This window comes from Pleurodeles waltl, chromosome 6 (assembly GCF_031143425.1).
Source record: "Pleurodeles waltl isolate 20211129_DDA chromosome 6, aPleWal1.hap1.20221129, whole genome shotgun sequence".
NCBI classification, from domain to species: Eukaryota; Metazoa; Chordata; class Amphibia; order Caudata; family Salamandridae; genus Pleurodeles; species Pleurodeles waltl.
This window is the reverse complement of record NC_090445.1, coordinates 1,149,947,158-1,149,961,478: the sequence shown is the minus strand read 5'-3', so window position 1 is coordinate 1,149,961,478 and position 14,321 is coordinate 1,149,947,158. Positions and strand designations below refer to the sequence as shown.

General features: G+C 42.2%; 1 protein-coding gene across 1 annotated transcript in view; it reads left to right on the top strand.

The window, feature by feature from the left end:
- The first annotated feature begins 381 nt into the window (after positions 1–381).
- Positions 382–14,321, top strand: part of WNT8B (Wnt family member 8B) — a 522,248-nt gene continuing 508,308 nt past the window's right edge. The window contains exon 1 of the mRNA XM_069240365.1: positions 382–607. Within this exon, the coding sequence (XP_069096466.1) occupies positions 540–607 (68 nt within the window). The 5' untranslated portion in view covers positions 382–539. The remainder of the gene's footprint in view (positions 608–14,321) is intronic.

Below are 14,321 nucleotides of genomic sequence, written 5' to 3'. Positions count from 1 at the left end.
GCCGCTCCAGTCGCCCACTGAAAAGAGTATCACTGGCGCAGTTTAAATTCCATTTCTCCGATTGTGCTTTCAAACGAGGTGTAGAACCCATTTAGGTCAAAGCAGTAGGAATTAACCATTCCTAGGTATGAGGGAAGTTATGCCTGAACTAAAGGAGCTGGCAGGCAGTATACACATGATGCACTCTCCCTCCCTCCTCTTCCTCTGTCCCCCTCTCTCTCTTATCCTGATCCCTTTACTTGGTGTGTTTGTCTTCTAGGAGCCTGGGGTGTTCTTTTGATCAACCCAATCTCTCTCTGGCACTTGAGTCCTGATTGGCTGAAGGGCTTAGGGGGAAAATCTTTAATTAAGTAGATAATCTCTGCTTAGGAAATTTGCAGCTCTCTTTCGCTGCCCCTTTGGCTCCGGCATTGGATCGCTTACCCACCGCTGACCCATCGAAGTGTCTGTGAGTTAGACCGAGAGTAGCCGGAGGCGCAGTTCAGATCAAGAACAGAACCTGTTTATCGCTGTCTGTTGGGAACTGCTGCATTTGGATTATGCGTCACAGGGGCCTCGCTGTCTTCATCGTCCTTCTTGCTCGCATTCTTCAGACCTCCCACTCCTGGTAAGTGCCGGTGGGCTCCTTCGCTTACTTCTGGAACTGTGTGGCTGCTCCCATGGGTGGCAGTGCCTTACAATCTGACAGGGCAGTATGTAAAGCAAATTTTAAGTGCGCTGACTCAAACACGTTTTACCAACTCACTTCACAAGTCCTTTTTTGTGGTAGTTTATTTTGCCAAGAAGTAATAGTTACTTTGTTAGCTTCTCCTTAAATAAGCAATATTTTATAGGTTGTAGCCCCTTTAATTAGACTTTCTGCAATTTACAGTTCACTGTAGCGCAATGGATGGATTTTCGGATACTCAGAATTCCTTTCTCGACACTCCAATCCCGTATACTTCTAGCAGTGAGACGGTCAGTGGTTCGGTGGTTGTGCAGTCAGCACCAGTCATGCGTATCAGAAATGCCAGGGTGAATGACCGAATGAAACTGCCCAGGAACACCTTGCAAGCTAAACTGTAACTCTGCGCTTCTTGGCTGAATTGGGGGGCTGCGTGGTGAACTTGTGGAACAACAATTTCTTTCTGAAGGCTGAATGATCCACCCCGGGAAAGGATGCGTGGGAAGCTCCTTACACAACCTTCAGGAGTAGGCACATTTCTCATTTATTCATTATATACATGTGTTTTAGGCGCTACAGTGTTGCTTTCGTCAAACTTTAAAACGAGAATCCTCAGTCATCTATGTATTTATTCTGTGCGGAATTATCAAACTGAACTAAACCTGCTGCCGACTGTATTTACACCACCATAAACGATGCTTTCTCCCGCATTGATTGATGATAGATTTTTTGTACAAACATTATCAGTATTCACTGCTTTCTACAACACCACGCCCCGTTTTCGGGCAGAGTTAGGGACTCTGATGCGTTGGGGGTTCTGCGTTTTTTTATTTGTTCTGAGTTGCGGAGGCTCACATAGTGCCGCGCCTGCTGACAGCGGAGTACACGAATATTTCGAGAATCAGAAAGAGATTTCGGACGAGAAAGCACGACCACAAAAAAAACTTTTTTGCAGCGTAGAATTTTTGAACATCAAAATGCGCTTGAGCCTGCACAAATGGAAACAACAGCAATACTAATAACTTACTTTTATGTATTCAGCTACATACTGCAGTTTTGCTATTTCTAAGTGCTGTAAATGTCACGTATTAAAATATAATATGAATTACTTCTGTTGTCATAATGGAGGGGCATCTCTTTCCAGTCTTTAGTGTGTGGTCTTAACTGTGTAAGCCCGGTAAGATAACTCAGTGAGTGAATGTATGTATTTGCATCAAGAAACAATGCAGAATTTACCAGCTGCACCCAGTGCATCGCCGTGGGTGACACAATATTTTGTTAACATTTGTATTCATTCAATGTGTATATTGAACAGTTGCGCAAAACCTCCTGTTACTGTTTTCTAAAGATACTTGGAAAAGTGTGAATGTTCAAACAACTTTTGCACTTTATGGAATGATTATGTCTACACATTAGTGTTCATACTTTATCGTAACTGATATAATCTGATCCCAATTTATTTCGGTTTATCAGCTGTAATACTTGACACTTATTCTACTGTTTGGTGTACAACGTGCAGATTGTGTCTCTTACTGCACCAAATGCTACATGTTCTGGGAAATACTAGGCCTTTTATCCAAATTCCATCAGTTTTGGCTTGCAGAAATGTGATAGAGGGTGAAAACTTTGTCACCCGTAATTAACAGGTGCCATAAACATCACATTATAATATTTCTTCACAAAAGATTTGTGCACTGGAATGGCAATGTAACAGGTCACTTGACCTTGAGTACAGAATGTATCACCCAAAACACATGTGCAGAACGCATTTGTAGTGCTGTATATTTTTTTCACATGTGCAACGCAATATATTTTGCATTTGTGCAAAATGTTTACCGAGTGCCAAATGCATTTGCATTATGTGTGCGCAAATTCACATGAGCGCTAATATATTTTGCACGTTTGCAAGCAAATTGGCAGCAAACGTGAAAAATTACAGAGCTCAAAATGCAAGTTTCTATTAAATGGCACCGGGTAAAAGGTGCCACTAACACATGCAGCAAAATCATTTTCTCGTCTGCATCTTAAGTATGATGCAACCCAGAATTATTTACAGTAATGTTAAAAAAGGTACAAAAATCCATATCACAAGTCAATGGATCCGACCCTTCTATTTCGTCATCACTGTGTGGACAGTAAAAGAGAACAAACTGGTTGGCTGACAGTGACATTTTTATTTATGGAAGCAGGCTGAGGCTACAAACACCACATACAAACCTTGGACTACACCAGGAAAAATTGTGCATGTGCAAAAATGTTCCCACATGCTTTAGCACAGCTTTTATTAGCGCAGTTCCAGATTAGCACTACGTTTTGTGAATATTTGTGCTACTACATTTTATATCCATGCATAATTGCACAATTTAAAGAAGCATGCCCAGCGAAGTTTGCATATCATCACAGTGCATACATTGTATATTAACACGTGCACAACAGTTGTCTGCACATGTGCCTCGTAGGTGCAACAATACATAAAACGGCCTAAGGGCCGTATCATCTACAGGAGATGTGCGCCTGTTTTCAACTAAACCGTGCTGGCAGCGTCACATCATAAGCATGCACTAACTCTATACTTCCCGGATTTAGTGCACAGGCTTGTGTCACGGGACCCTAGAAACATGGAGTGATTATTGCGCCCATTATTCAGAGCTAGTGCTCCAACATTCAAGGCCGGGTTCATGAACACTGCACATAGAGCACAGACCTCTGCACCTGTTCTCAGACAGAAATCACACAGCTTAGTAACTGTTCTAGTTAGTACACGCGCTGCAGACAGCGCATCTCATAAACACCGAGCGGTGGATGGCAGTCTATGTGCCCGATAGTAAGAGTTCATACAGTAATTCCTGGAATAACTGAGTTATTGCATGCTCCCGATGCACTGTTGGCAGCCCAGTGGCAATAAAAATAGGCACGAAGCTCTGTCCTGTGTGCACTGTTCTTTATATAGCCCCTGGAATTGGAACATTAGTGTGTGCACTAATAACAACAATATTTCATTTAGAACAGATGCAAAAATAATTTCTGTCTGTGCATATTTTTCACGACACAACCCCGTACTACTGAGCTGATGTTTGCGCATGATGAGCTGTACACTGCGCAGTTTCATTGAAACCAGACGCTCAGTTCTCAGCTGAGTGCAGTGGCCGTGATGCGGCCCAGGAATTACCCAGTTAATGTATGCGCTGTGGGCACTGTGATTCCATGAAACCAGATGTGCAACTCATTTCTGAGAGCAGTGTTCATGACATGACCCCAAGGGCTTATCATGAAGAGCTGCGCTGGCTCAGTGCAGTGCCCGGCACCTTTTTCTGCGTTTGAAGGCCTAATTTTGCAAAACCATCATGGAACGCAGTGCAGCAGCCAAAAATCCTGTGCTGCACTGTGTGACAGTTTTGCGTCAAAAGGCATGGGTGGTTGCATGGAAACACCCATGTACCACCCATGTAACGCCCCTCTGGCTCTAAGATCCGCAAAGCAGTGCTCCGCGATGCTTTGGGTTAGTTTTAGGGTACTTTAAGTGCAAAGCAAATTTTGCGCTGGAAAGTAAATCAGGATAAAAATATTTTGAGCTGGTTTGCATCACTTTCATGACCCTAACCCAGCGCAAAATATTTGTAAATCTACCCTAAACTGTTTGAAGTTAAAACATATAACTCAGAATCTCTCCAGATTGATGCATGAAATGCAGACAACACACGCCAGAAACAGGGAGCAGAGATTGCTTCTGCTTGTTCCCCAAAATGTGCTGTCTGCGTTTAATGCATTAACTTGGAGAAATTATGCGTTATTATGCACTTACGTTTTTCACCTCTAAAGCACAAACATATGTCTGTATGTGCGATGTGCAGCACACCACGTCACGATAAAGCTTCAGGTTGTTGGAGGCGCTCCTGCATAACACAAAGGCTACATTAAAATAACAAGAAGCGAGACCTGTTTCTAAGTCAAATAAAGCGTCCACGAAGCAGCAAAACGGGGACCGTGTCATGATCCTGTTTATTGCACTGCACCCTCGATTCATTTTCGCGTCTTCAGCACATACTTTAACTGAACAAATCTCCAAGTTTGTGCATATTTCTTCTGACACCAGACCTCAGAAACACAGAGGCAATTACTGGAAGGATTTTCGTGCTCTGCTGTCTGGACCCCACGCACTGACTCGAAGATATTTCGACTTAACATACGTTAAAGTCAGTCAATTGATAATGCAGCATATTAAGGCCCATATTTATACTTTTTAGCGCCGCATTTGCGTCAAAAAGCGGCGCATATGCGGCCCTGAAAAAGTATACATATGGGCCTTAATGCGCCTCCTCCATATTCACTTAAAGCATGTTTTCGCATCCTAGGAAACATGGAATGATGCTCATTTTCCAACTTGCCCTGTTTAGCAAGCTGTCACCACGGGATGGGACAAAAATGTTGGCGAGGGATAATTTTAAAATATCTAAATTATTTCTGAACGCAGCCTGCAGAGAAAAAATTCAAGCACCATTCCATCCCAGTCTTCCCCTTTCACCCTGTCTCTGCCGCTTTGCATAATCTGCTTTGAAGGCGCAGGAGATCACGGGCTGGGGTTGCGCCTGTGGCAAACCTCCCTGTGAGCCGGGCCCCGGGGCTCTCACAGAGACTTTGATGGCTTACACCTTTCAAAAGAAGTCACATCTGAGGTGTTCTGTGCCAGGGACGAAACCCTGCCCCGTCCTCCGTCTGCAAATCCTCTAAGCCACCCCCACCGAGGCACCACGACGAGAACTGAAATAGTTACCTCAGATATTGATGCGCAAAATATCTCTTTACACTGTTTATGTCGCGCGCGCACGCGCGCGCTGCAAACTTATACATCTATTGCATTTATTTATTGTGTATCATGCTTTCTGCTCAAAACCTTTGTTTACAGGTCACAATTCTGACTAGAACAGTTATGTATTATGCAAATAAGTTCACCTGTGTTTGAACAGGATATTACTTTTTTCATTACGTATGTCTCTTTTTTTAGTTTTACTTGGCTCTTCAGCAGTGACTACACCACATTGAAAGATACATTTTGAAAAATACATTTTTAGATAAAAAATAGCTCTAATACCAAGTTTAATTCATCTGCCTTCAAGATGACTCAGTAAAGTCTGAGTATCCATTCTGAAATCCATACGCAGACTCCTACTACCTTTAGAAGTGGTAAGCCTACGATATTAAGTCTTATGCATGTAACAATCTATGGTTTATTATCCCTGGGTCTCCAGCATCTGCAGGTTGTCTCATCTCTCCAACAAAGTCCAGGATGTCTTCAGATGTAAGGCTCCATTTAATAAGGCATGACCAAATGTTCCTGATGCCTCACATTAAAGGATACATTTTCTACAGTCATTGCATTTCAGAGGTGAAGCATGTATTTCACGGAACCATCCGTTCATGGCCCTATGGGTTCATATCAGGAATGGGTGTGCTGGTGCGGAGCAGAGCTGTGCACTTGTTTGAAAAAATATGTAGCGGCAGATTTTGCAACAATTTGCACTCAAGAAACTTACGCATTGCAGCACAAAGTGTTGATAAAATATTAACTTATTAGTGCAAATTTTATTTTTTGATAGAAAGTAACACTTAAAGCAATGGAAATAGCATTTCGCATTTTTTTTTTTTTACTTTGCGTCAAGGGGGCGTGTCTTGGGTGATATATAGACGTTCCCATGCTACCACCCATGGTTTTTGATGCAAAGCATTATCTACTAATATTGTTATTCATTTGCGTGAAAAAATAACACCTCCTTGAGGCAGGCGCTAACTAGGTAAAATCTTTCGATTTCTCCTAACGTTTTACAGGTGTACTGCACTGGATAGCAAACATCTAATGTGTAAAAGGTTTAAAAGAATACCCTGCCAGTTCAAAGCCCATGCCAGACATCAAGAGCACACAGCACTTCGGTGCAGAGGCGTGTGCGGTGCTAGGCATCCTGTTGGTGAGCTGGCGATGGGGTAGAGAGCAGAAGTGCCATAACTTATTGGATATGTCTATGAGATGCACACTGTCCCTAGAGCAACACAGCGTTTTCACTGATGTTCTGCACTATTTTTTGTAAATTTATCACTCAGGCCCATATTTATACATTTTTAGCGCCGCATTTGCGTCATTTTTTGACGCAAAAGCGGCGCTAAAAAAGTATACATATGGGCCTCAGTGTCTAAAGCGCATACACCTAACTTATAGATTCTCAGGATTAGTGTACGAGCTGTAGTCAGATCAGCTAAGAAACTGAAGTTATTTCCTTATTTTGATTCCAACTTGTGCAGCTCATACTCAAATTCGCAAGCTCTCCAAGCCATGTGTATGTATTTGCTTTAGAGAGTGCAATGTCTAAAACAAGCTAAGAACTCTGATATGCGCATCTCAGCTGTTAATGAGATAGTCTCTACTAGGAGTTTGCTAAATGCGATGCACACTTTCGACACTACTGTGCTCTCCTAGTGCTTGCTTGTCAGCTGAGTTGCATAGGTGCACTTTCTGCACTGTCTCATGTGTAAATTACTGCAGTGGGCTCTTTGGGTGTGCGTTGCTGCATGGCTGTGTGAGCGGTGTGCAGCATACAGAGAGCACTGGTAGCTTTTGTAGCGCGTGCCTGTGAGCACGTGCAGGACATGCTGCTGCTTGCCCCTATGATGTTAGCTTTGCAGGTTAGTTGATCTTGAACCGGAAGTGTGGCCCTGCACGATATTTTACATTTGCTTTGCATTGCACTTCAATAAACGTCTCTTTGCAGGGTTTGTCATAGCTAAGTTTAAATGGATTTATGTTACACTTCTCCTATTGCACTTCTAGCTAGCAGATGGTAACCTCGGAACGTTTGGCATCATATTTGCAATAATTAAATAGCACTTCAGAGACAGACGTAACGAGAAGAACCAAAAGTCATGTAAACTAATTATGTTTGATAAAGCTTGATTTAAATCCATTGATAAATCCTACATGTAAAACGCTGAGCTCAGGCCCTCTTTATTTCCGGTGAGAACGTGTGTAAACATTTCAAAGCACGAGATGAGAATACATATCAACCTGTCCTTTTTAGGGGCGAACGCAAAGCGCTCCGTTCCCTGCAGTATTCTCTCTATCGGCTTCTAACCACGCTCATGTCACGTCAGTCACTTTCATTGGTTCGTAGACTTGCGTTATAAAATCCACTTGCTTTCATTCGTGAAAGGCATGCATAGGTCATGCCTTTTCCGGTGTTTAGCCCACCTACACAGCACCGGTACACCACTGAAAACATACAAGGCTCCATGTTTTCAGCATGATTTCTGTACTACTTCATCTTTTTATTTTCAACAGAGTGTGATCACGCTGGGGTTTACATAGCGCAATCGTGCTCTGTTTTTCCGTTTCCAATTTTAGTGCAATCACTCTGCATTTTACATAGCACGATTGTGCTTCATTTTTTTCTTTTAATTTGTGTGGCAAGAAACGACCAGTTAAGAGTTTACAATGCTAATAGCTCTAACTCGAGCAAATGCAAGACCCTTTGCATTGCAAATGCTTGTTTGTCTTGAGGTAGCATATGACTGAAAACTCCATATAACATATATATGTGTGTAGAACCTCCAGCCAAGGTAAGCTGTAACCTTGCCAGCCTGTCACCCTTGCCTAATCCTGCATCTGGGTTTCTGAGAGAAGTCGCTGTCCCTGGGCATCAAATCGTGATCGAGCCAGCGAGCCCATATATAACATCAGCGCCCTCAAAGGTGTGCTTGTGTCCACATATTTCGAGACTAAGCTTGTTGTCACATTTCCTGATGATGGATCCATGAATGTCAATTCACTGAAATGCCAGGGGGTAGCGGAGGGTGTTTCACTCATACACACATAGTTTACACATACACACAAATCCACACTTATATACACCCTCACATAAACACACTCTCACCCGCAAGCACGCACACAACATATATTTAAAAACATAATTTACTTACCTCAGCTGCATGGGAGGAAATATTCCAGCTAATTGCACTCCATTTATATTACACTGACAGTGAATAATATATCATTATTCACTATTAGCCAGTGCTTGAAATGAAAAAAATAGAAGTGCAGGTACTCTGTATCAGAGTACCTGCTTGTTTCTGAGAGTGCTGGTATTCTCCAATTAAAAGTATTACGTTCATCTTGAGAAGTGTAGGTACTCTCCCACTGAAAATAAAAAAGTGCCGGTACTCAGTACCGGACAGTACTGGCCCATTTAAAGTACTGCTATTAGTATTTTAAAAAAAGGACAGAAAACAAAGAGAGCGGAGCCCCAACTGACGTCCATAAAATAAGGACAAGTTGCCCCTGTGCTCCTGCCATTGAATTTGCCACCTCTGAGGCCCGGGTCGTAAAGGCAGTAGCAGGGGCAGAAAAGGGCAAGCCGGGGTGTCAGCTGCAACCCCTAAATGACGTCCATGGCTGGAGAGGAGGGGACTGTTACAACGTGGAAAATCGCGCGAGCCGCGCAGCTTGCGCAGCCCTCGGGACTGCCATTTTTTTTAAAGGGGATTTCATGGCCTTAGCTTCAATTCCTGGCTCATGTTTTTTAGCACCTCGTGCATATGTAATTCTTCAAACTGCCCAACAGAGAAGATTGGCTATTAACTTCGATAATTTCTTAAATTTTACTCCATCGACTGTTTTTAATAGTGAAACAATAAAGCTTATTTTTTTTGTTCCCGTATTTTTATCTCTTTATTTCCATCTATATAATAGCTATCAATTCATTTCTTGACCTTTCTATCAACAGTTTTACCTATATGTACTGTAAATACTCCCTGTTATTCATTCATTCGTTTGTCCATAATCCATCATACATAATTCTTTTTAATTAGTAAATGCACCGATGTTTCTGTTCTGTTTAATGTCTATCAATCAGCCTGTTGTACTGTTTGTCAATCCACTTATTTACATCTGATGAAAACCCACTTGCTTGTTCATCCACTCTTCCATCCGTCCATACACCCCCACAAACCATGTAGATTAATTCACCTAAAGGCATGGAATTCTTTACTTGAGAGCAAAATACGAATCCCAATAAACAATGATAACCAATAACCGGTCAATTAACCACTAACCTTGTGTTTCCAGAGAAGCTACTACCCTCCAGAAAACTTTTCAACACTTCATTAGGGGTTGAAAGCGCTATACAATAACAGTACAAGACATCCAATTGCCTGTCCTTTCAGCCATCTAGCAGCTCCACCCTTGTTAGCTCTATTCCTGCTTTTCTGCTTGCCCATCCAACTATCCATCAGTTCGTACATCAATCCATCCACATGCCTCTCCATTTATTCATCTTTCTTTACACCAACCTTGCTGCCTACCAGTTGCTCATTGTAAGAAATTGGATTGTTGGGTGACTGGGTTATGAGCCCGGGTCAAGCAGCAACCACAATCCTAGACAGGATAAGTGTCAAGCAAACCCTAAATTAACCTGTGCTCATCCTCTGGTAGCTTGGCACAGAGCAGTCAGGCTTAACTTAGAGACAATGTCTAAGTACACAAAAAGATTCACCACTTTACAAAAATAACGTTGATATTAATAAATAAAACAAGACTACAACAACAAAAATCCAACATTTGAAGCAAGAACCGCCAACTGGGCATACGTGGTTGTGCCAGACCGAGAAGCAAATCTAAAGTTCCAGCCAGATGTGATGGAGCGTGGGCCAGCTACAGTGAGGCAGTCAGGTCCGCTGAATCAAAGCACCTCAAATTCTGTTTGCGAAGTGTTGTGTTGGTTCCGAACCCAGCAGTAAAGGCGAGCGTTGGTTCTGCTCTACGCAGTGGCAGCGATACATTGGTTCCGAGATGCAAGGAGGCTGCGGTGCAAGTGTCTACTGCATCGACGTAGAGGATCCAGGTGTCAGACCTTGCAAAGCAAAGACCTGTGTCAAGGATTCAGTTGAGGCGATGCGTCAGTTTCAATGAGAGCAGAAGCTGCGATGCAAAGTTTCAGCATCAACGTTGAGGCTGCAGTCAATTGGGATGCAAGGACATTGCGCCAGGAAAAGTGGTGTATAGCAGTTTTGAAGGCAATGGCCAGTTCCAAGATGTGAGGTGTAGCTGTGATGCAAGTCTAGTTGCGTTGGTTCTGATGCCTGCATTAGAGGTGATGTGTTGGTTGTGTTCCTCACAACAGCGACAATGCAATGATTCTGCTTCCGCAGCAGAGGATGCATCGTTTTGCTGGCGCCAACCACTTAGGCTTACTTCCAATGGTCCAAGGCTGACTCACAGATGGCAGAATCTAGGTGCAGCAGCAGGGTGGTGGGAAGTCTTTTATGTTCCTGAGACTTCAAATCAGGAGGCCAGCCAGCTAGCCCTTGGTGTCACTCTGGGGTCAAGTGATGCAGGTCCAGTCCTTCTAACCCATGCAGAGGAACAGCATGCAGCAGGACAGTTCAGCAAGGCAAGAGTCCAGCAAAAAAGCAGTCCAGCTGAGTGACGATTCTCCAGAAGGCTAGCAGTCCTTCTTACTGGCAGAGTAGTCACAGCTCCAGAAGTGTACTGGGTTGGTGATGTCAGAGGTCCTTACATCCCGTTGGGCCTTTGAAGTGGGGGAGACTTCAGAGACAGACCTTTGAAGTGCACAGAAGTCCTGCTCTTCCAGCCCTGGCTCCAGACTCACTACAGGGGGTTATGCAGTCCTTTCTGTAGCTGTGCCAGGGTCAAAGCTACACTGCACGTGTTTCTGAAGAGACCTTGTCCAAAAGGTTGTCAGGATTCCAAAAACAAAACAAACATTTTAAGGGAATCACAGGGTAGTAGGGAATGATTCAGTTAAAAAAATTGTATAAGGTGCTTTTGCCACAAGTGCAAAACGTGTCCAAATACATACATTACAAATTAAATTAAACAAAAAAAACTATAAAAGGACAGGTCTGTCATTGTGATCAATGTTTTTGTAGAAGCATTGCCCTTGTCTGACACTTGTTTTTTATTAATTTAGCTATCTGTTTAATATATCTCAGTGCACAACACTCTCACCGTTATCCATTCTGTCCTCATCACCATTTAAATGATTCTATTTTGGGTACAATCAGTGGTAAAAAAAAACTTCAAAGTACTATAACCAAACATCTTACATGGGGTTCATAAAGCTATATTTTTGAACATATAAGTAGTAAGGGAAACCTACATAGCGCACAAATTGATGTTATTTAGCACTGTAAAATGGGGATATGCTATTCACTAACTCAATGGTGTTCAGTATAGTGACCCTCCAGCGGCACCAGTCCTGCCGCAATCAGAATATGCCGTATGAAATTACATGTGATGACGCTCATGGCCCATAAATGTTTTCTTCTTCTTCTGACTGACCTCTTTAGGATGCCAGAGAAGTAAAGGAGAGTTAAAATCAACTTTTCAAATCTAGTAGCAGTGTAAGCTATTTGGTTACATATTAAATCCAGGAGGCTGAGGATAAAGTTTAAACGTTTATTATAAATGAAGGGCTTAACTAATGTATATGAATCTTAAGAACATGCCTTGTAAGTACAAAATCACCAGAGGTGAAGTAAAGCGTCAAATGAAGTTAAATCGTATAAGCATAAAGCATATTAGAATTTCAGTTGCAGCAATGCAAAAGATGAGAAACAGTATTTGATGATCTGTATGTAAGTTGCGGTCCTCTTGCTTACTCACTGAAAAATCTACATCAATCTAAGTACCCTAAACTAAACTAAAAGGAAAACCTAATTGAGTCTCAGGCATCATAGGAAAGTGTCAGCATACCAGAAACCTCAGTAGAAGTTCTGATAGAGAGGTGCTGAAAAGCATAAAGTCACACAAAGGAATGAAGAATAGAGAGGTCTGTACCCTTCCAAGTCTCAAGGGAATCTGCTCTCACCTAACTACATGAATACCAATTAAACCTACAGATCCTTTGAGAAAGCTACATTACCACGGCCAGTAGTTTTCCACCTTCCTTGCACAATTTAACTCGGCGACTCCCCTCAAACTCTCATCCCACGAACCGAACATCAGGACGACCTTGAAGGCTTCTCGGTGTCTGGTACATGAACAGGCATTTTTTTCTTCTAAGTTTGTCAATGTTCCTTGTCTTTGCCAAAGTATCCTTCCATATCCCACTATGTTCAACACACAAAATACCTCTCATTAAGTGTAGACTAGCAAGTACAACACTGCAAAGAAAAAATATTGCAAAGCAAGCATAACTCCATGTTGACGGTCAAACAAAAGAAACAAAGGGCCAGATTTACAGGGAACTAGTGCAGCACTGCGCTGCACCAAAGTTGGCAGCACCGTGTTGCGTCAGTTCTGAAACACAGGGATGCACCATATTTACAAAAATACGGCACACCCCTGTGTTTCCCCTAGTGCTAGCACTAAATTTAGCTGCCAGCACCAACATGGGCTTAATAGCACCAAAGTGCAGGGGTGTCTGTGTTGAAGGGAATGATTGTTTATATGAAGGAAGGTGTCCATTCCTGCACTTAAGCAATCTACATTGGCGATTCAGCACTTCTATGTGTGCTGCAGAATGCAGCACACATAGAAGCAGCAAATTGTCATTACTGAATGATTGTTCATGTGCAAGGAAGGGACACCTATCATGGCAGAATGGAGCACACATGGAAAAAGCAAAAACGGGGAGAGCTAAAAGTATTTCTCCTCGTTCCATCATACTAACGCCATCCCCGGGTTGGCAGTTTTTGGAGCTGCTTCAGATTTTCAATTCCTTATAAATCTGGGGCAGCTTCAAAAGAAATGAGTGTTGCGGTGGAACACCCACAGCAATGTCAATTGCATGCCCCTCTGTCACAGAAAACTACAGTGGAGGGGCCCATATTTACAAGGTGGCGTTAAGCCACAAAAAGTGGCTCAGGGCTGCCTTGTAAATATGGCACATTGCTTCCAGAGCGTCACAAAAAGTGACTCTCTGGTGGCGGTAGGGGCCTGTAAATATACCTCAAAATCTTTCAGGCCTTTGGTTTTGCTAACTTAATATTGCATCTAAAGCACGTTTGAAATACGATCCTAAATGCATCTTGTAATTATAAATGAAACATGATTATAAATGAACCATGATTATATGCAGTTTCACCATGATACCATAATCAGAGTACATGAATATAATAAATGTGCCTGAGTACCACAATTCAGCATGTTAAAATCAAACATTATTACACACACATATATTAACTTCTAATCCTATACTGTCAATGCGTCTTCAGTAACACAAATTATTTACATTAGTAATATTAAAGCACCAAATATATGTATTGTCGATTACATTATTATATCATGCATGTAATTCATGATGGTACAATCAAAATTATGCATTACCAACCCCCCTCTGCAGACAAATTAATTCATCACAATTATGATAAAATACTTTAATGAAACAACTAAAACCTTTCAGTTTTCATCAGTTTCCATCTGGACTCCTCCAGATGCTTCATGTCATCATACTATGTACACTGATTCTCTTCCAGATCCACATCTGCTCTCTTTTTTTCACTGCCTGTTTAGCTTTCATCCCCTGAAAAAATATAAAACCCACACCTAAAACTATGGCACAAATGGCAATATCCAACAACAGTTTCAGAACAAAAGACAAAATTCCACTTCTTAAGTTTCCAAACCATCTGCCTACAGCAGCAAACCCATATC